This window comes from Cervus canadensis, chromosome 11, assembly GCF_019320065.1.
Source record: "Cervus canadensis isolate Bull #8, Minnesota chromosome 11, ASM1932006v1, whole genome shotgun sequence".
Taxonomy (NCBI): Eukaryota; Metazoa; Chordata; class Mammalia; order Artiodactyla; family Cervidae; genus Cervus; species Cervus canadensis.
The window spans coordinates 26,252,354-26,274,497 of record NC_057396.1 but is presented as its reverse complement, the minus strand read 5'-3'; the positions used below and the strand labels follow the sequence as shown (position 1 = coordinate 26,274,497).

At 37.7% G+C, this 22,144-nt stretch overlaps 1 protein-coding gene across 1 annotated transcript in view; it reads right to left on the bottom strand.

Annotated features, from left to right (window-relative positions):
* The window catches only part of ARCN1 (archain 1), a 28,728-nt gene extending 8,205 nt beyond the window's left edge, over window positions 1-20,523 (bottom strand). Inside the window, exons 1-5 of the mRNA XM_043480745.1 lie at window positions 20,363-20,523; window positions 8,049-8,312; window positions 7,396-7,575; window positions 7,061-7,266; window positions 6,077-6,241 (exon numbers count right to left, since the gene is read on the bottom strand). Coding sequence (XP_043336680.1) covers window positions 6,077-6,241; window positions 7,061-7,266; window positions 7,396-7,575; window positions 8,049-8,312; window positions 20,363-20,365 — 818 coding nt within the window. The 5' untranslated portion in view covers window positions 20,366-20,523. The remainder of the gene's footprint in view (window positions 1-6,076; window positions 6,242-7,060; window positions 7,267-7,395; window positions 7,576-8,048; window positions 8,313-20,362) is intronic.
* Window positions 20,524-22,144: the final 1,621 nt, after the last annotated feature.

Below are 22,144 nucleotides of genomic sequence, written 5' to 3'. Positions count from 1 at the left end.
GTACAGCATTATACAAACTATTACATTTTTTAAAAAATTTGTTTCTGATTGCTTTGGGTCTTTGTTGCTGTATGCCAAACTATTACATTTAGAATGGATAAAAAGCAAGATCTTGCTGTATAGCACAGGGAACTATATCCAATCTCCCAGGATAAACCATAATGGAAAAGAATTCCTATATCTGTATATGCATAACTGAGTCACTCCGCTGTACAACAGAAGTGAATACAACACTGTAAATCAACTACATTTCAATTTTTTAAAAAAGGAAAAGAATACTTTATCACTATAGAAAATAAAATAAAGCATTATATCCTTTGGTTTAGTGATTCTTCATCCAACATATAAGTCTACACCTGTGAAAAACAATGTTGTATGTTATTCACTGAAAAACTGCAATAGCAAAAGTTTAGAAACAAATGTCTATCACTAGGACAACTTAAATACATAAAAGTATGTCAACAAAAATGAATACTGGGAAATTACAAGAAAAAGAGAAACTGACAAAATTCTTTATTTGAAAATAATGTCAAAAATTTAAAAATCAGGGACTTTTCTGGTGGTCCACTGGTTAAGACGCTGCACTTCCACTATAGAGTGGGAGTTCGATCCCTGATCAGGGAACTAAGTTCTCACATGTTACACGGTGTGGCCAAAAAAGAAAAAAATAAAATAAAATGGTAACACAAATATATGTATATCCTTTTTTTCTATTGCTAACATTTTATCCCCTTTGTTTGATCATTTGCATGCTCTATATAACTATATTTTACTTTTTCTCCTGAACCATTTACACACAGATCATATACATCATGGCCCCTTACCCCTAAACATTTTTCAGAATATACTTTGTGAGAATAGGATATTCTCTCACATAACCACAGTTCTGTTAATAACTTCATAAATTTATCAGTTCAGTTCAGTTGCTCAGTCGTGTCCAACTCTTGACTGCAGCACAACAGGCTTCCCTGTCCAACACCAACTCCCGGAGCTTGCTCAAACTCATGTCCATTGAGTCGGATATGCCATCCAACCATCTCATCCTCTGCCATCCACTTCTCCTCCTGCCTTCAATCTTTCCCAGCATCAGGGTCTTTTAAAATGAGTCACTTCTTTCCATCATGTGGCCAAAGTATTGGAGTTTCAGCATCAGTCCTTTCAATGAATATTCAGGACTAATTTCCTTTAGGACTGACTGGTTGGATCTCCTTGCAGTCCAAGGGACTCTCAAGAGTCTTCTCCAACACCACAGTTCAAAAGCATCAATTCTTCAGTGCCCAGCTTTCTTTCCAGTTCAACTCTCACATCCATATGACTACTGGAAAAACCATAGCTTTGACTAGACGGACCTTTTCGGCAAAGTAATGTCTCTGCTTTTTAATATGCTGCCTAGCTTGGTCATAGCTTTTCTTCCAAGGAGCAAGCATCTTTTAATTTCATGGCTGCAGTCACCATCTGCAATGATTTTGGAGCCCCCAAAAATAAAGTCTGTCACTGTTTCCATCGTTTACCTATCTATTTGCCATGAAGTGATGGGACTGGATGCCATGATCTTGGTTTTCTGAACACAGTGTTTTAAGCCAGCTTTTTCACTCTCCTCTTTCACTTTCATCAAGAGGCTCTTTAGTTCTTCTTTGCTTTCTGCCACAAGGGTGGTGTCATCTGCATATCTGTTATTGATATTTCTCCCAGCAATCAATTAATTTTTCACTTAACTGAAGACAAAAATTTCCTTATTAACACCCAAAAAAGATGTCCTTTTCATCATAGGGGACTGGAATGCAAAAGTAGGAAGTCAAGAGAAACCTGGAGTAACAGGCAAATTTGGCCTTGGAGTACAAAATGAAGCAGGGCAAAGGCTGACAGAGTTTTGCCAAGAGAGCACACTGGTCATAGCAAGCACCCTCTTCCAACAACACAAGAGAAGATCTACACATGGACATCACCAGATAGTCAACACCGAAATCAGACTGATTATATTCTTTGCAGCCAAAGATGGAGAAGCTTTATACAATCAGCAAAAACAAGACTGGCCGCTGACTGTGGCTCCAATCATGAACTCCTTATTGCCAAATTTGGACTTAAATTGAAGAAAGTAGGGCAAACCACTAGACCATTCAGGTATGACCTAAACCAAATCCCTTACAATTATACAGTGGAAGTGACAAATAGATTCAAGGCATTAGATCTGATAGAGAGCCTGAAGAACTATGGATGGAGGTTTGTGACATTGTACAGGAGGCAGGGATCAAGACCATCCCCAAGAAAAAGAAATTCAAAAAGGCAAAATGGTTGTCTGAGGAGGCCTTACAAATAGCTGTGAAAAGAAGAGAAGCTAAAGGCAAAGGAGAAAAGGAAAGCTATACCCATTTGAATGTAGAGTTCCAAAGAACAGCCAGGAGAGACAGGAAACCTTCCTCCGTGATCAGTGCAAAGGAATAGAGGAAAACAATAGAATGGGAAAGACTAGAGATCTCCTCAAGAAAATTAGAGGTACCAAGGGAACATTTCATGCAAAGATGGACACAATAAAGGACAGAAATGGTATGGACCTAACAGAAGCAGAAGATATTAAGAAGAGATGGCAAGAATACACAAAAGAACTATACAAAAAATATCTTCATGATCCAGATAACCACGATGGTGTGATCACTCACCTAGAACCAGACATGCTGGAATGTGAAGTCAAGTGAGCCTTAGGAAGCATCACTACAAACAAAGCTAGTGGAGGTGATGGAATTCCAGCTGAGCTATTTAAAATCCTAAAAGATGAGATGATGCTGTGAAAGTGCTGCACTCAATATGCCAGCAAATTTGGAAAACTCAGCAGTGGCCGCGGGACTGGAAAAGGTCAGTTTTCATTCCAGCCCCAAAGAAAGGCAATGCCAAAGAATGTTCAAACTACCGCACAACTGCACTCATCTCACATGTTAGTAAAATAATGTTCAAAATTCTCCAAGCCAGGATTCAACAGTATGTGAACCATGAACTTCCAGATGTTCAAGCTAGATTTAGAAAAGGCAGAGGAACCAGAGATCAAACTGCCAACATCAGTTGGATCATAGAAAAGGCAAGAGAATACCAGAAAAAAATCTACTTCTGCTTTATTGATTATGCCAAAGCCTTTGACTGTGTAGATCATAACAAACTGGAAAATTCTTCAAAAGATGGGAATACCAGAGCACTTTACCTGCCTCCTGAGAAATCTGTATGTAGGTCAAGAAGCAACAGTTAGAACCAGACATAGAACAACAGACTGGTTACAAATAAGGAAAGGAGTACGTCAAGGCTGGATATTGTCACCCTGCTTATTTAACTTCTATGCAGAGTACATCATGAGAGATGCTGGGTTGGATGATGCACAAGGTGAAATCAAGATTGCTGGGAGAAATATCAATAACCTCAGATATGCAGATGAAACCACCCTTATGGCAGAAAGCAAAGAACTAAAGAGCCTCTTGATGAAAGTGAAAGAGGAGAGTGAAAAAGTTGGCTTAAAGCTCAACATGCAGAAAACTAAGATCATGACATCCAGTCCCATCACTTCATGGCAAATAGATGGAGAAACAGTGGAAACAGTGGCTGACTTTATTTTTGGTGGCTCCAAAATCACTGCAGATGGTGACTGCAGCCATGAAATTAAAAGATGCTTACTCTCTGGAAGAAAAGTTATGACCAAGCTAGGCAGCATATTAAAAAGCAGAGACATTACTTTGTCAGCAAAGGTCCGTCTGGTCAAGGCTATGGTTCTTCCAGTAGTCATGTATGGATGTGAGAGTTGGACCATAAAGAAAGCTAACCACTGAAGAATTGATGCTTTTGAACTGTGGTGTTGGAGAAGACTCTTGAGAGTCCCTTGGACTGCAAGGAGATCCAACCAGTCATTCCTAAAAGAAATCAGTCCTGAATATTCATTGGAAGGACTGATGCTGAAGCTGAAACTCCAATACTTTGGCCACATGATGCAAAGAAGTGACTCATTTTAAAAGACCCTGATGCTGGCAAAGACTGAAGGGAGAAGTTGACGACAGAGGATGAGACGATTGGATGGGGCCACCGACTCAATGGACGTGAGTGTGAGTAAACTCCGGGAGCTGGTGATAGACAGGGAGCCCTGGTGTGCTGCTGTCCATGGGGTCACAAAGAATTGGACACAACTGAGCGACTGAACTGCAGTGAAAAAAGCAAGTGGAAATGTGTCAAGTACATCACCACTTATATATAACAAGAGAAAAACAGAATTACACCATATTTTTATTCATCTATACATACACTATCTCTCTTGGAAGATACACACAAAAACCAGTTAATGCTAGTTGCATCTGAAGAGAGAACCGTGAATGGCTGGGTGGGAAGAAGTTTTAGTGTAACATCCTTTGAACCTTTTGAATTTTGAACAACTACATGAATGTATAATCTAGTTTTTTTTTTTTTTTCTTTTTGTTGTTTTTTTTTCAATTTCTCCTTTATTTATTTATTTTTTATTTATTTATTTTTTTTCAGTGGGTTTTGTCATACATTGATATGAATCAGCCATAGTATAATCTAGTTTTTAAAATAAATAAAATAAAAGGTACTGCTGCTAAGAGCCATTTTTAAGTACAATCTATCCATATTCCTCACTAAAACAGTTTTTAGCTGGGTGAACTGCAGTGGTTTAAAACACTATGCTGGCGTCCTACTTTATTCTGTTCCAACCTCTAAGTCTTCCCAGAAACAAAAGCATGAGACTCAAGACCACAGAGACCTGTATCTTAAAGACAATGCATGGTGTCATTTACCTTCATAAGCATTTGCTCAAGAAGTATTCCAACATTCAGAAAAGAGTTTCAAGCTCTGTCTAGTACACGATAGTCTCCAATATCTTATTAAAATAGTATCAAACCTGTCTCCCTCAGAGCAACCACTAGGAATAACACAGGAGCTTTAGTGATTTAAAAGATTTATCCCAACAAAACCCTGTTCATTTCATATAAAATAAGACACACAAAACACTCCTCTTTGAAGCACACGTGATAGAGGTATCCTCCGAGACTCATTTTTCACCTGACCTCAAAACCATCAGTAACAGTAGAAAGTCTGGGCTTCAAGACAAGAAATCTGAGTCATGAAAATGTGAACTTGGTAACTACCACTTAAAACTGTTACCAACCATTATCAAGTGTGAAACAGATCACCAGTCCAGGTTGGATGCATGAGACAAGTGCTCAGGGCTGGTGCACTGGGATGACCCAGAGGGATGGGATGGGGAGGGAGGTGGGAAGGGGGTTCAGGACGGGGAATACATGTAAATCCATGGCTGATTCATGTCAATGTATGGCAAAAACCACTACAATACTGTAAAGTAATTAGCCTCCAACTAATAAAAATAATTGGGGAAAAAAAAATGTTACCAACCAGTACCATAGTCCTGAGATAAGAGACAAATCAAAATATTCTATACTGGCTTTAAATACTTAAAAAGAAAAATAACAAAACAAACAAAAAAGCAAAAATAACACATTAATTTGCTACTAAAGATATTTATAATTTTTGTCCTAATTAGAGAAAGACATGCCAAAATATAGTACAGAGCTAATCATTGTTCTAGTATTCTAATTCAAGTCCATTTTAAGAGACAAAGTATAAACTAAGCATGAAGAAAAATTATTTTTTGTTTAATTTAACCACCACAGAGTTGGTAGAAAGGTTAAGTTCTAAACAGAAAACAGATGGCTAAGAGTCCCCCATTATGGTTCGAAGAGGGCAGAGGGGGAATAGCTCATGTTAACACCTAAAATTTTACTGAAGTGTAGCTGATTTACAATGTTGTGTTTAATGTCTACTGTACAGCAAAGTGACTCAGGTATACATATGTATTTATTCTTTCATATTCCTTTCCATTATGGTTTATCAAAGGATACTGAATGTAGTTCCCTGTGTGATAATATACAGTAGAACCCTGCTGTTTAGAATATACTCTTAAGTCTTTTAAATCTGGAAAGATTAAAAAACACAAAAAGAATTTATAAAGTATTGAGATAAAAAAATTTTTAACACCATGTGGTCTGTTCCTACTGAAAAAGTTACCACTCACCTCTCCATATTAATGGGTGGAGCATGCACTTTGGTTGCTTCAGAGGTACGCTTGCCCATATTGGAGGATATGATATTTTCACCTTCAGATTTCAATTTGTCAACGAAGTTATCTACTTCCTTTCCTTTAGCTCCCAGTTTCAGAGCCTTGCTAGGGCCTGAAGGTCTAAGTGGAAGAATGCAAAAATAAGAAAAAATACACATATGATTTAAACAGTTAAAAACTAATAGTTCCCTATCACTAAAGCTTTCCCTAAAGCTGTTCTTTAAGAGAAATGTGAATACCTCAAGGGAAAAACTAAAGTTTCCTAGTGTTTAGTGGACCACTAAACTATTTCTTGTTCGAACTGGCAGATGGATTACTATTAACATGTAAGTTTCAGAGATTCTCTGGTGGTCCAGTGGTTAGGATTCTGTGCTTCCAGTGCAAGGCACAGGTTCACTCCCTAGTTGGGAAACTAAGATCTTGCATGCTATAGGGGCATGACCAAAAAACAAACAAAGAGAAGAACCACATAAGGTTCAAGTAACCAAAGACCAAAGGTATACTTTGATAAGCATGTGTGACCTGAGGAAAACTTTGTACCTTCTATCCAGATAAATATGTACAAACAAACTTTTTCATATAATTTTAGGTAGTTTAGATTCTCCCTGAAATCCATTTATGAACACTAGATTAAAAGTATGTGTCCCTTAAACAGTTAAATAACTTCTCTTCCAATATAAGGCAACTCTCATAGGAAACTGAGCTTCATGGTAAAATCTGTAAAAGAACTCTCTTTCACACAAAAGGAAAAACACCACAATCAGATTTCTCCCTTATCCCCATATTATCAATATGCAGCCAAATTTAATATTACTCTTACTTTATCAAGGCACTCGTTATTTATAGTTTGCCTAGAAATCAGATTGCTCTGAGATACACACATATAGCCTTCATCTGCCATTCTAGAACTGTATTCTAGGTGATTACACTAGATTATACCTGGCTGGTGCGGGTGCCACTTTTGGTTTATCAGTTTCAATGATGGTCTCTGTGATCATAGAAGTCGTGCTGCCTCCAGACACTGTGGAGCTTCCAAAGCCCCCAAATCCTGGTGCTTTTTTGCCCTGTCTCTCTGCATCTCTTCGGGCCTGCTGCAATTCTTTTGCTTTACGCCGCATCTCAGCCTTGGCTTCACGCTCTTGAGTCTACAAAAAGAGACATACTTGGATGCAGCTTTGAGTTCAGACCAGACTAGCAAATAAAAAAAGGAAAGTCAAACAGAGAAGCCTAAAAGAAAGACACAAACCAGCAGTCTCAAAGAAGACCCTGTTTACCTCTCTGACTGCTCTGAACACCTTCTCCTCATGGGAATCCATTTCTGTGAAGGTTCTGATCTGTGCCAGGTTAACATTCTCCCGGTATCCCAAGGCAACAATTTCATCAAATGCAAAAATCAGATCAAAACAGTGCTCAGATATTTCATTCTCTTCTAAGGCTCGGCAATATTCAGGAATCTAATCATGGGAACAATGGAAAAGAAATATTTAGAATGTGTCAGCAGTTATGCTTTCCAATTCTTATCCTGTAAAATACATAAATTTCAGTATGCCTGAATCGCTTTACTAGCTCCTTTCACTACTCTTTAAGCAAGTCTTTGGCATAAGCCTTTGTATGTTTGTGGCTACATCAACAAATCTCATCAGAAGATTATTATCTAAAAATATGGCCAAACAAGTGTCAGAACCACAAGGGCAGGTTATAGTCACTGCTAGAGAACTGGGAAACAAAAGAGCAATTTTCATACTCTCCTTTGTAGTATTTACAGTCTTAGGAATCCAGTAAAAGGAGATGTGACATAAGATGCTGGGACAGGGACTAGGTGCATAGAACACGCAAAATAATAAGCATCAGATGCTTTGGGGGAAAATAGTTTCACACAAAAAACTTAAAATCCAAAAACCTTAACCCAGTATTACAGGACTCTTACCACTCTTGAGAAGAGCCTTAGGGTCTCCAGATCTTCTAAGATGTTGCTGTTTTTGGTAGTGATCAGTACCATGTACAATTTCTCCATAGGCTGGTAAACATATCTGACACTCTCTGTTTCCACAAATGTATGCTGTTTTCCAGTGTTCATGAGCTTTGGAAAAGCTGCTAACAAGCCCTCAATCCGAGTTCGAGTCATCTCTACAAACTGTCGAGAAACAATAGCTTTTCCTGCTTTTGTACAGACCGCTGCTGCCAACAGCACCTGCAAGGAATATGTAAATAGGTACTAATCATTTTATTACATGTGTTTTCTCAACATCCTCAGATCCGCAGGATGCCACTCTCAGTTATTTAGTGATATAACTACTACTAGAATGCTGACTTTCAGACTCTACTTCATTGCTCTTTTAATTATACTATGTCATTCATAAGATAAAGGTGAAGTATAGGAAAATGAAGCTATTACTCCTATTTTTCAGTAACACACCTAGAGAAAAACTTAGTAAAGAAATAATTTTTTCTAAGTCTACACACATTATTAATGGGTCCTCTGTGAAATGGCAACCCACTCCAGTATTCTTGCCTGGAAAATTCCACAGACAGAGGAGCCTGGTAGGCAACAGTCCATGGGGTCGCAAAGAGTTGGACACGACTAAGCAACTTCACTCACTTGTGACTCAAAACTGGGTTGCTCTCTGCTTTGGCAGACCCATAAATAGCTTAAACTTTTTCAAGGAAAAACAGAAATTTCTACAGAGGTCTGATCAGGCAGGCTGAATACTTATACAAGGCCCCAAAACTTTCCTTTCATTTTTACCTAAAATACGGAACCAATCTAGTGAGTTTAAATTTATCTTCTGCTCTTTGATTAACCCACACTAACTTACCTACAGACACACAATCTGTAAAATGAAAAACTAAGTGGCTCAATGTTTCACACAGGTTTTGACACTGGGCAATGATCAAGACCAACAGCCTTTTTTTCAGAGTCTGGCATTTCGTTAAACAAAACAAAGCACCAAAGAAGATACAACCAAACGTCATTAGCAGAGTATTAAGAAAATTAAGTGCAGTGTTAACAGTCTCTTCATTGCAGGAACCCAGAAGTTTATAAGGACAAGTAATAGAAAGACTATTTACACATATTGGAAGCCTCAAAAGTAGGATACAACTTCTGAAATACCAACATTCTATTGGTCAGGCTCCTCAGTTTTACAGAAATCTTTCCTCTACAGGTGAGCAGCTCGAAAAAACACAAGTTAGTCAATTTGAGTAGATATTCTTTTAGTTTCAAAACATGAATATATTTTACAGTGATTACAGGAGAACATAATGTCCTTATTCATCAAGAATAGGTCATCAGGGTATTTGGGAGATAATTACCATCACACTTAATGTCCAAGCAGTTAGGTAAAAACAATTTATAGTGAAAACTGTTTGACCTATATCTTGCACAAATAACTTTCCTCTACCAAACAGATCTTTATTTTTACTGATTGATTTACTTCCCATGAACACTGTGCAAATTTTCTCACATGAAATCTCAAGAATAAATCCTATCAACTGCTCTATTTCCCAAATAACAACTGCAAGTTTAGAAAGACACACATATAAGAGAGTAATACAATTTTATGCTACTGAATCTATCAATTCTATGTTGAAACTTACCTTAATTATGCTGGCATAAAGTTATGTAGTATAGAATTCAAAAGTTTGTTTTTTTTTTTTAAGTAGTTCTACCTCATAAATAAATACTTTCAGGAAGAATCTTGCTTTGTAAACTATATCCCTTTAAAAATACGTGTGCTTAGTCACTCAGCCACGCCTGACTCTTTGCGACCCCAGGAACTGCAGTCCGCCAGGCTCCTCTGTCCATGGGAATTCTCTAGGCAAGAATACTGGAGTGTCTCCCACATTGCAGGCGGATTCTTTACTGTCTGAGCCACCAGGGAAGCCCAAGAATACTGGAGTGCATAGTCTGTCCCTTCCCCAGGGGATCTGCCCCACCCAGGAATCGAACTAGGGTTTTCTGCATCACAGGTGGATTCTTTACCAGCTGAGATAACCGGGGAAGCCCCTAAAATAGCCCCTGTATGTCTAAAATATATTTTTATATCTGTAAAATATAAAAAATATATTTTATATCTTATATTTAAAAATATAAGATGATATTTTAGACATATGGAAAAGTAGAGTATAAAAATTACAGTTGATTACTTCAAAAGTGGTAAATAAGCTAGCTTAAAAGTCCCAGAACAGTCATCTTTCCCCAAAATACTTATAATCTTTTAAAATAAATAAATAGTTTTGTACTTAAGAAATGTATCATTCACCATCACAACTACTTGGGAGGTTGCTGTTACCACCCAGGCAAGAGGCAAGAAGATATACTGAGGGGAGTAAAAGATTCCCCAAAAAGAATAAAAATGCAACAAGGTTATGACCCATTCTTTTCAAAGAAATCTTCCACTCCATGTCTTTATTATTTTGTTGCTGTTGTTGCTATAGAATTTTTTTTTAAATTCAGCTTTATTGAGGTAGAATTCACATATAAAGTTACAAGGTATTTTAAGTGTATATGGTGATTTCATGCCTTTAATTTTACTTTTTTCTTCCAGTTTAACTGAAATATAATTGACATACAGCACTGAAAGTTTAAGGTGTACAGCATAATGATTTGACTTATACACATCATAAGTTTGGTGAACATCCATCATCTCATACAGGTACAACATTAAAAAAATATAAAAAAGGGAATTCCCTCATGGTCCAGTGGTTAGAACTCGGCACTTTCACCGTGAAGGACCCAAATTGATCCCTACTCAGGGAACTAAGATCCTGTAAGCTGCCTGGCATGGCCAAAAACAAATAGAAAAAAAACTTTTTTCCCTTGTGATGTTATTCTTTTAACAACTTTCATATATATAAGATACAGCACTGTTAGTTATATTGATCATATTGTACACTGCATGTCCAGTACTTACTTAGCTTATAACTGGAAGTTTGCACTTTTTTTGACTACCTTCATCCAATCTCCCTCCCCACCCCCCGCCGCCAACCAGTCCCTGCCACTGGTGACCACAAATCTGATCTCTTTTCTATGAGTTTGTTTTTTTAACAATAAGATTAAATTTATTTATTTTTAATTGGAGGATAATTGCTTTACAATATTGTATTGGCTATTTTTAAAGTATAACTGACCTACAACACTACGCTGATTTCTCGTATACAACATAGTTCTTCCATATTTCTATACATTTTAAAATGTTCACCATGATAACCTAGTCACCATCTGTTACCATACAAAAATATTACATAATTATAGACTATATTCCCCACACTGTCCCCATTCATGTCTTTAATAGTGTGAAATAAAGAAAGATTTCTTCAAAAAAGGGCAAGGACTCCTCTAATTCTTGGTACACACGTGTGCTTAGTCGTTCAGTCATGTCCGACTCCTTGTAACCCCATGGACTGTAGCCCACCGGGCTCCTCTGTCTACAGGGATTCTCCAGGCAAGAATACTGGAGTGGGTTGCCATGTCCTCCTCAGGGGATCTTCCTGATCCAGGGATAGAACCCAGTTCTCCTGCATTGCAGGCAGAGTCTTTACCATCTGAGCCCCCAGGGAAGCCCAAGAATACTGAAGTGGATAGCCTTCTCTAAGGGATCCTCCTGACCCAGGAATTGAACCGGGGTCTCCTGCATTGCAGGCGGATTCTTTACCAGCTGAGCTACCAGGGAAGCCCTGGTATACACATAGTAATACCTTAATCTTGAAGGAGAAGAAACTGACCTAAAATTATCACCAGGCAAGAGACTTAGACTTGTTTAGAAGAATAAAACCAAATATACTCAAAAATTTGCTTTCACATTAGTTTTTATCACATGAGGTTCATGTTTCAACCATCTGCATATTTCTGGCAGAAAAAGAAAAAAGAAAAGGTAGTTGCTGCTTTAGTTTATGAGTGATAAGCAGGTATGTCTTTGATTGTGTCATATTTTATTTATATGACACATATATCCAAATAAAGTAAGATTTCTGTCCCAATATGAGCCCTCATAAAAGAGCTATGTCACATAAAAATTTGTACACATGTTCATAGCAGCATTATTCAAAATACCTAATACATAATAAAAAGTGAAAACCAGGAATTCCCCAGCAGTCCAGTGGTTAGGATTTGGCACTTTCACTGCCATGACCCATGTTCCATCCCTGGTCAGGGAACAAAGATCCTGGAAGTCACAAGGCAGAGCCAAAAAAACTAAAAATCTGTGTATTTAAATAAGTAAATAAACAGTGAAAACCCAAATATCCACCAACCTATGAATGGATAAACAGAATGTGATACATCTAAACAATGGACTATTATTCAGCTATAAAAAGGAATGAAGAATATGCTATAGTATGGATGAACTTTGAAAATATTACACTAAATGAAAGAAACCAGATACAAAAGGCATCTCACATGATTCCATTTACATGAAACATTCAGAATAAACAAATTCAGAGAAAGAAAGTAGATCAATGGTTACCAGGGGCTGGGAAAGGGGAAATGGAAAGTGACTGATAATTAGTATGGGATTTTTGGGGGGGATTATGAAAATATTCTAACCTTATGGATGATGGCTGCAAAACCTATGTGAGTATACTAAAAATCAATTAATTATACACTTAAAAAGGCTGAATTTTATGGTATGTGAATTATATCTCAATAAAAAAAGGAATGGAGGGCAAACCCATAGATTAAAAGAGACTTAAGAGACATGTTAACCAATCACAATGTATAATCTTATTTGAATCCTGATTCAAACAACTGTTTAAAAAAATTATAAGACAAATGGGAAAATACGAACAGGGAATGAACAGTTAATGACATTAAGAAACTATTGATAAATTTAAGGTATGACATATCCATTAAAAGTATTTTTTAAACAAGGAATATTTATCATAAAAAAAAACAGCTGTATAGATTCAAATTCTTCTGCAGTCTTTCATATTAAAAATTTTCTCTCAATTAGTTTACATTGAACATCTAAATGAATTGTGTAGGGTAGATTTTATCCTCCGTCTCAAACTGTGCTAGTTTTACATGTACTAATAAAAGGTCATCTGATTTATAAATTATCCTGAGGATCAGAACTCACAATTTCATGTGCTGGATGTCAGTAATGATTTTTTTTTTCTTTTTCTGTACTATGTGGTTTGCGGGATTTTAAAATAGTTCACCAATCAGGGACTGAACCTGGGCTCTTGGCAGTGAAAGCTCAGAGTCCCAGCCACTGGACTGCTAAGGAATTCCCAATAAATATTTCTTTTAAAATCAACTGCTCTACTGTAATACAAATGGGTTTTTATGACTCATAATAAAGTTTCCAAAAGTATCAATATGATATATGGATTAAAAAAGTGCTAATATTAAAAATTGTATGTATAAAAGTTATAGAAAACTGTAATTCAAAAAGCACACCTAGTGACAATGATGCCTGTGAAGAATTTGGATAAACAGTTTCATGAACATAAGAACAGAAAAAAATGAATTATTTTTCAATTTAAAAATCAACAGTTGTAAAAAAAAAAAAAAAAAATCAACAGTTGTGAAACAGATCGCCAGTCCAGGTTGGATGCATGAGACAAGTGCTCGGGGCTGGTGCACTGGGATGACCCAGAGGGATGGGATGGGGAGGGAGGTGGGAGGGGGGTTCAGGATGGGGAACACATGTAAATCCATGGCTGATTCATGTCAATGTATGGCAAAAACCACTACAATACTGTAAAGTAATTAGCCTCCAACTAATAAAAATAAACGGAAAAAAACAAAAACAAAAGACAAAAAAATAATTAAAAAATTAACAGTATATTTAAGTAAATTATTAAATACTTTAAGAACATCAGTAAATTTTTAAATACTTTAAATATTTGTGCTACAGTCCTAAAAGTTTATATACTCCAAAAAGGTTTCCTTAATATTCTCATCAGGAAAATGAAGAATTTCCTTATATTTGAGATGATCTCACATTGGTTTCTTCTTTTCCCAAAGACTATGTGAATTAGAAATAGTGTTCTAAATTTGCAAAGAATCAAGTTAATATACCAGGAAAGTTAAAAGAGTAGAAGTGAGACGATCTGGATCCTAGTTTACTATCTGTCTGATTTAAGTTATGTTTCAACCTCTCAGCCTCAGTTTCTTCCCTTAGAAAATGGAGCATCATCTGACAATCTCACAAGTTATTATGAGGACCAAATGAGTATAATAAAACTGTAAGCCAGAGCACTATACAACTTATACCACATATACTCAAAAGGTAAAGCAGCATCATTATTAATAATAAACTTGCCAAGAAAGTAATCTTATTAAAAACTTTGTCATTTCAAAGCAATGGATTTTTACCTTTATGGATTTGGCAATATTTTAACAGATTAAAAATGGACACACATTCCCTAAAAAATTTTACCTTTAATGTCAGAAAATTCATAGAACCTCTAGAGTAGTAATTCTCAGATGATCCATAGAGAAATCACTTTATGCAGTGAGAAATACTACTAATAAATGGGAGCACATTATAAATTTAATACTTACAAAGGCCCTCCTCACCAAAAAAAGGCTGAGAATCACAGTCCTAGAAAGTATGATTCCCCCACCCGAGAATTTTACAATGTTTTGAAGAATAAAATAAGCCACAGTAGAAATACTAAGCACAGCACAATTTAAACACTTGAAGTAAAAAATCTACCCAGAGAAGGATTGCTCAGACCAAACCTTCAGACCTATATAAATATGCTGCTTAACTGCAAAGCCCATATCTAATATATCTAATAACAGTAACTCTATTAGAAACAATGTTTATAGGCTTCAGGGTAGTTCTCAGGCAGCTAGAATTCAAAAGACCTCCATACCATACAGATAAGAGTTTAGGTAAAAATTAACATCAAGGCAACATTAAAGGGAAAAAGAAATTAAAGACAACCTATGACCAGAAAGATGTATGCTATGGAGGGTGGCAATCCATTCACTTTGCTTTATCAACTGGGCATGGTCAAAGGCTAATTACAGGTACTGGCAATCTCCATTTTGGCTATATTACTATAAGAATTAACTAAAAAATTATTTATTGGATACCTACTATACTTACTAGATGCTCTCTGGGAATACAGTGAGGAAATCAGTAGGACTAGCATTCTTAAGAAATCTAGTAAGATCTCAAAAGTTCTTATCTCAAGAAAAATAAGTTATTTTCTAACTATGTATGGTGGTATTAACTAGACTTATTTTGATGATCATTTCACAATACATACAAATATCAAATTATTATACTGTAAACATGAAAATATGCTCTATGTAATTACACCTCGGAAAAAAGGGCAGCAGAAGCCTAGCAGGGATAAGACACAAACTAGGCAGAATGTGTAAAATAATGCACTATGGGAATTCAGAGGAAGAAGAGATTACTTCTAGCTCACAAGATCATGAAGATTTGATGGAAGAAACACTACTTAAATTATGCTTTGATCAATCAGGAAACTTGAGTATGTAAAGATGAAGGAACAGTAGGGTAAAATAGTAGGTCCTCTCTTTGAGTCATTCCATTGTTCAGACACAGCAAATAAGGCTCCCAAAGCAGGACCCAAGTGCCCAAGACTGAGTATGACTCTCAACTTCAAAACACACATGACATCACAATCACAGTTTCCACAAAGTTGACATAGGTTTCTATTCACTATTATTCATGTTAACGCAGCAGTTAATAACTTGGTTGGAAGGTATGGTCAACAAGATAAATTGAACCTATTCTAAGTCAACATTCATCTTCTTAAATGCCTTGAAATAATTTTCTCTTCACATCAGTGTTTACCAATTATTAAAACAGTATATACTAAAAGGTAGGTTAATTTTTCCTACTGTAATTTGACCTGATTTTCTTTGGGAAACAGTGAATAGTATGATTCTCTATACAGTTATTTTACTCGTTTTTTACATTTTTGGAAAAGAGCATCTAGACCTAAAACAAACTTTCAAGAGTTCTTGCTTTTTTTTTTTTTTTTTTTTAGTATTTATTTATTTGCCTGTGCCAAGTCTTAGCTGACAAGGGATTTTTTTTTTTTTTAATTTTCCTTGCAACATGCGAGATCTTAGTTGCAACATGTGGGATCTAGTTCCCTGACTAGGGATCAAACCCAGGCCCCCTGCATCCAGAGCACAGAGTTTTAGCCACTGGATCACCAAGGGAGTCCCTCTGGGCCCAGAGTTTTGGAGATGATCTCCTCAGGATTGTTTTAAAAAATAGAATTCCCCAATAGGTTAAACTTTGTTAGACAACTTTTCTCTTAATATACTTAAAATACTTTGAATATATCATCATTTGTTTTTGGATTAAATAACAACACTCTCCTATCCAAGTTCTTTGAGTAAAGAAAGCTGGATAATTAGATTTCTGTTCTGCCTCTACCACTAATTATATTACGTTGGATGTCACTTAATTGCTTCTTGAAATACACCTAAAATAGAGGTTGAAGTGAAGTGAAGTGAAAGTCACTCAGTCGTGTCCAACTTTTTGTGACCCCATGGACTGTAGCCTGCCAGGCTTCTCTGTCCATGGAATTCTCCAGGCCAGAATACTGGAGTGGGTAGCCATTCCCTTCTCCAGGGTATCTTCCCAAACCTGGGGATCGAATCCAGGTCTCCCGCATTGCAGGTGGATTATCGGCCTTCTGAACCACCAGGGAAGCCCAAAATAAAGGTTAGTTTATGTGAAAGTGCCTTTGCATCTTTATGATACTGTAACTCTAAGCATCTGAAAATTATAGCAACAGAAAATTTGCAATGCCTCCATTTCACACCCACCACTCCAGTGATAACTACTTTGGAACCATGTTTTGCATTAATATTAAGCTGCCAAAAGGCAAACTGCCTAACCAAAACAAATCATATATATGTTTATAGAATATGTGTGTCAGATAGCTGCCATATCATCCCTTCATCTCCACTAGCAATAGAGGTCCAAAAATAACAGGAAAAATATGAACAATTCCCTAAAGAAAAAAGTCAAAGACTTCCTTGAACCCTTAAATGCTTCAGTATTCCTCACTTTCACAATTAGCCGGTAACTCTGTTCTTTGTAATTCACTGTAATGATGATCTCTATATAATTTATGATCATATTATGGCTAGTTTCTACAACTGTCATACAGGATCATTTTGTCTTTCTTGCTTGCATGAAGTGATTACAGATAATATCAAATCGGGGGAGATTACAATAAAACATAGAGCACAAAATAGAACCAAAACTTGAAGTTACTCAGTGAGAGTTTTAAGCTCATCACCAAGTTCCTGTTCTAAAACAAAAAACTTGTAGTAGAGTATAAAAATAAAGGGACATTGTTCTCAGTTTCTGCAGTGTACTTCCTATTTGGACAATAAACAAGGTGGCAAATCAACAGAAACTCAAGACATTATTTTCATTCTTTGTTCTCCTCTGAAACAACAATCAAAAAGATACATGAAGAATACAACAGGTGTGCAGCTGCTGTATTGCATATGAAAAAGAAAAAAATAACCCCCTAACTGGGAACTGTTATTACTATGTAGGATTTCAGTGCCCGCTGTCCCAGGCCCCAATCTCAGACATAGAAACCCAAAACTAGCTTTCTAATAACTAATGATTCTTGGGAACTGAACATACTGGGATCACTGATATTTAATGAGATCACTACAATAAATTTACTCACTCCCCATACTTAGTAAATAAGAAAAGAATAGCACTCTGTAGATAAGTAAAGTCTTCACAGATTAGGGCTACAATGAGACTTAATATCAAGTTCATTCAAATATAAGTTTATTAAGGAAAAAAACTGACGATACCTGACAAATGTTAAGAAAATAAGAACACGTTCTCATTAACTTGATGAAAACTAGAAAAAAGATTTTTAAAAAATATCTTTTTTTGTACTTGATTTTATAACAAAGTCATCATAAATCATTTGTTTTTCCATTTGTTCATTTTATTTCTCTACTAGGACTTTGCAGTGTAGGACATTTTGCACCAAGTTCAGTCACTAAAGCTAAAGGAAATTTACTATTCAAAAACTAACATTTACATACTGATATCTACAATTTATTTTAAAGTGCATTTAAAATGTATGTATTTATTTATTTGGCTGTATGAGCTCTTAATTGCAGCATGTGGGATCGAGTTCCTTGACCAGGGATCAAACCCAGGCCCCCTGCATTGGGTGTGTGGAGTCTTAGCCACTGGACCACCAGAGAAGCCCCTAAAATGCATTAAAAAAAAAAAATGATGACCACAGGATGGATGAATAATTAGATGTGTGATAAAGCAAAAATAGTGAAATGTTAATTACAGACTAGCTGGTGGTTACATGGGTGTTCACTGTAAAGCTCTCAACTTTCCTGCATGTTTGAAAATTTTATTATAGATCAACTTTTAGAACTTTGGATACAGCTTTTAGATTCAAGAAATCTTTGCAAAATGTTACCCTATTTGGACATTTCTTTGTCCAGGGATCTCTTTGTAAAGGAACGGAACCCATAAATATCACACAGAAAAATACTTAATAATGCCTTTAAGACTCAACAGTGCAGAATGTACTGAGATAAGCTGTTCTCCAGAGTACACAAATCTGTAGGTATCTGGATCCTGCCAAGTTCCAAATAATTCAGAACTATAGGCATATTTAAATGCGACACAACTGTATGCATATGCAGTGTCCAAATAATATGCAAAATTTATGTTTTCATGTTTACCACTCAACACCTAGGGCCCTATGGGCTCTCTGCTTATTGATGAATTAAAAATATTACTAGGGAAAAAAAACAGCATGACGTTCCCAAGAACTTTTCAACAAACTAGGTATTTGTTAAGATTATCTACATTTGGTTTATATAATAAAGCCTTTAATTTTGCTTTTAATGTTATAATATACTCTGAAATCCATTACATGTACATCCAAGATGTAAAAAGAAAGTCGTTTTAAAATCACTACCCGAATACTAAGCCTCCTAGTGGAAATAAAGAAAGGAGATTTTGGAAATTTTATGTCCAACATAAAAGTTTTATGAGACAAACCTGCTTGATGCAATTTATACGCCTGAAGCTGAAGAAAACTGTTCAGCGATTTAAAGCCCAAGCCTGAATCTCCTCACCAACCAAGTTTTCATCTAAAAAGGCTGTGAACAGAACTTAGTATAACTGGCACCAAATTATATTGTCATCTCTGAAGTGTGTAGGAAGATGCTTTCATAAATATTCACAAATCATAGCGATGAAGCCAGATGCAGTGGAGTAAGCACTATGTTTTGTTTCATCTCTCACAAACATTAATTTTAACCTTCTCTACAACAGATGGGATGGGATAAGAAAATGGCAACCCATTCCAGTATTCTTGCCTGGATAGAGGAACCCAGTAGTCCATGTGATCACAAAAGAGTCAACTCAGCCACTAAACCACCACCACCACAGACGAGAACGGAGATAATTCAAGTGAAGGCAAGTAACAGGTCCCAAAGAATAACCCCCTTCTCACTCCTCTGAGACGTCTGATTCCGATATGCCACATCCGCACTTCACCTGAGCTATAAGCTCCTAGAAGACAGAAAACCTGTGTGCGTAACTGGCTCGCATCTTCCCAGTGCTGTATACACGGAGTATACCCAATCACACCGACAAATGGACACACCTAAGATCTACAGATGCGGGTAGCAGGGTCCCACAATTAGTGCCAGATCACTGTCAGAAGTTACTCTTTCCTGTTCTGTGCCTCCCTATGCACTTTCCTCTATTTCTCTTTTTCGAACAAACTAAAGAAAAAGTCCTCAACACTAATGATTTAGATTTCAAACATCCACGGCCTACGGAACACCGGGGATGAGAGATGAGTTGATTACAGAACGAAGCGAACCCCTGACAGAAGCCCAGCTTGGGGCGCCGAGGCACCCACTGAACCTGCTGGACACCAGAGGCCAGGTCCGCAGCGTGGGGTCCAAGACACATCACTAAAAGGTAGGTTCTTGCAGAGCAAAAACCCCGGGCCCACTTTGGGGCCCGGAACCCGGCAGTGGAGGGTGCCTAGCAGATGGCGGGGGAGGGGTGTGGGCGCGACGATAGAGGGACTGCAGTCAGGTCCCTCGGATCTCCTGGGGAGTCGAGCACAGGGTAGAGAAGCCCCCAGAGCCCCGAGGAAGTATCCGGCTCCCGGCCCTTGGGGCGGGGCTCCTCTAGCCCCAGCACAGGCCGGCGGCAGGGAGAACGGTCGAGCAAGGCCGGGCGCGGGAGTTAAGCCCGGCTCGGGTCTTACCATGGTGACGGCGGTGGTGGGGCGCACCCGCGCGCTCCGGCTCCACTGCGGCTAGGGCTGGGATCGGGGGAAGGGGAGGACCGGCCGCTCCGGACCTGCTGCCCCCTGACAGGAGCGCCGCCGACTCGCCTCTTACCAAGATGGCGGCCTCGAGCCACGTCTCCAACCGGAAACGGCGCGGGTCAAAGGGCGGGGGGCGGGGCGCCGTGGGGTGGAGAGACTGTGGGCGCCGGGTTGCAACGCAGGTTGTGCCCGGGCGGCTTGGGGGCTCGACCTCCTGCGTGGAGCCGTAGGCTTCTCTTCCTTCCGTGTTCGTCAGCGCTTTTGGTTAATTTGCGACATCTCTTGCAGTTTATAAACCTCTCAAAGAGACCGTATCATTTGATATACACGATAACTGGTGTTCATAAGGGACTAGTAGCCAGAATATACAAAGAACTCATAAAATTCAACAATGGAAAGACAACTAATCCGATTTTTAAATGGCTAAAATAACCATTTCTCTAAAAAAGGTATATAAATGACCAGTAGGCACGTAAAAAGATTCTCAACATTTTTAATCTTTAGAGAACCCCACTTCACATCCATTAGGATGGTTGCAATAATAAGTGTTGATGAGAATGTGGGAAAATTAAACCCTTATACACTGCTGGTGGAAGCATGAACTAGTGCTGCTGCTTTGAGAAACAGTTTGGCAGTTCCTCAAAAAATTAAACATAGTGTTACTGTGGGATCCAGCAATACCACTCCTAGGTATATATCCAAGAAAATTAAAAGCACATATCCAAAGAATTCACCTGTCAATGCAGGGGACATGGGTTTGATACCTGGTCCAGAAAGATACCACAAGCTGCAGAGCAACTAAGCCCATGCACTGCAACTCCTGAGCCTTCTCTAGAGCCCCCATAGGGCAACTACAGCCTGTGCTCCAGAATAAGAGAAGCACTGCAATGAGAAGCCTGGGCACTCCAACAAAGAGTAGCCCCTGCTTTCCACAGCTAGAGAAAGCCCACTCACAGCAGCAATGAACACCCAGCACAACCAAAAAAAAAAAAAAGTATATGTCCACACACAAATTTGTACTCTAATGTTCATACAAGCATTATTCATAGTAGTAAAAAAAATGGAGACAGTCCCATCAATTGATGAGTGAATACAAAATGTAGTATATCTACACAATGGAATGTTAGTCAAAAAAAGGAATGAAGTATTGATATATGGAACAACATGGATGAACATAGAAAATATCATGTTAAGTGAAAAATGCCAGTTACAAAAAACCACATCTTACATGACTCAGTTTATATGAATTCTTCAGAACATAGAAATACATAGAGACAGAAAGTAGGGCTGCAAGGTACTGGAGAAGGAGACAAACAGAGAATGAGATTTGGTTTTTGCTCCTTTTTTTTTTTTTTTTGACTGTGCCTAGAGGCATGGGAGAACGCACGCACTGGTCATAGCAAACACCCTCTTCCAACAACACAAGAGAAGACTACACATGGACATCACCAGATGGTCAACACCGAAATCAGACTGATTATATTCTTTGCAGCCAAAGATGGAGAAGCTCTATACAGTCAGCAAAAACAAGACCAGGAGCTGACTGTGGCTCAGATCATGAACTCCTTATTGCCAAATTCAGACTTAAATTGAAGAAAGTAGGGAAAACCACTAGACCATTCAGGTATGACCTAAATAAAATCCCTTATGACTATACAGTGGAAGTGAGAAATAGATTTAAGGGACTAGATCTGATAGACAGAGAGCCTGATGAACTAT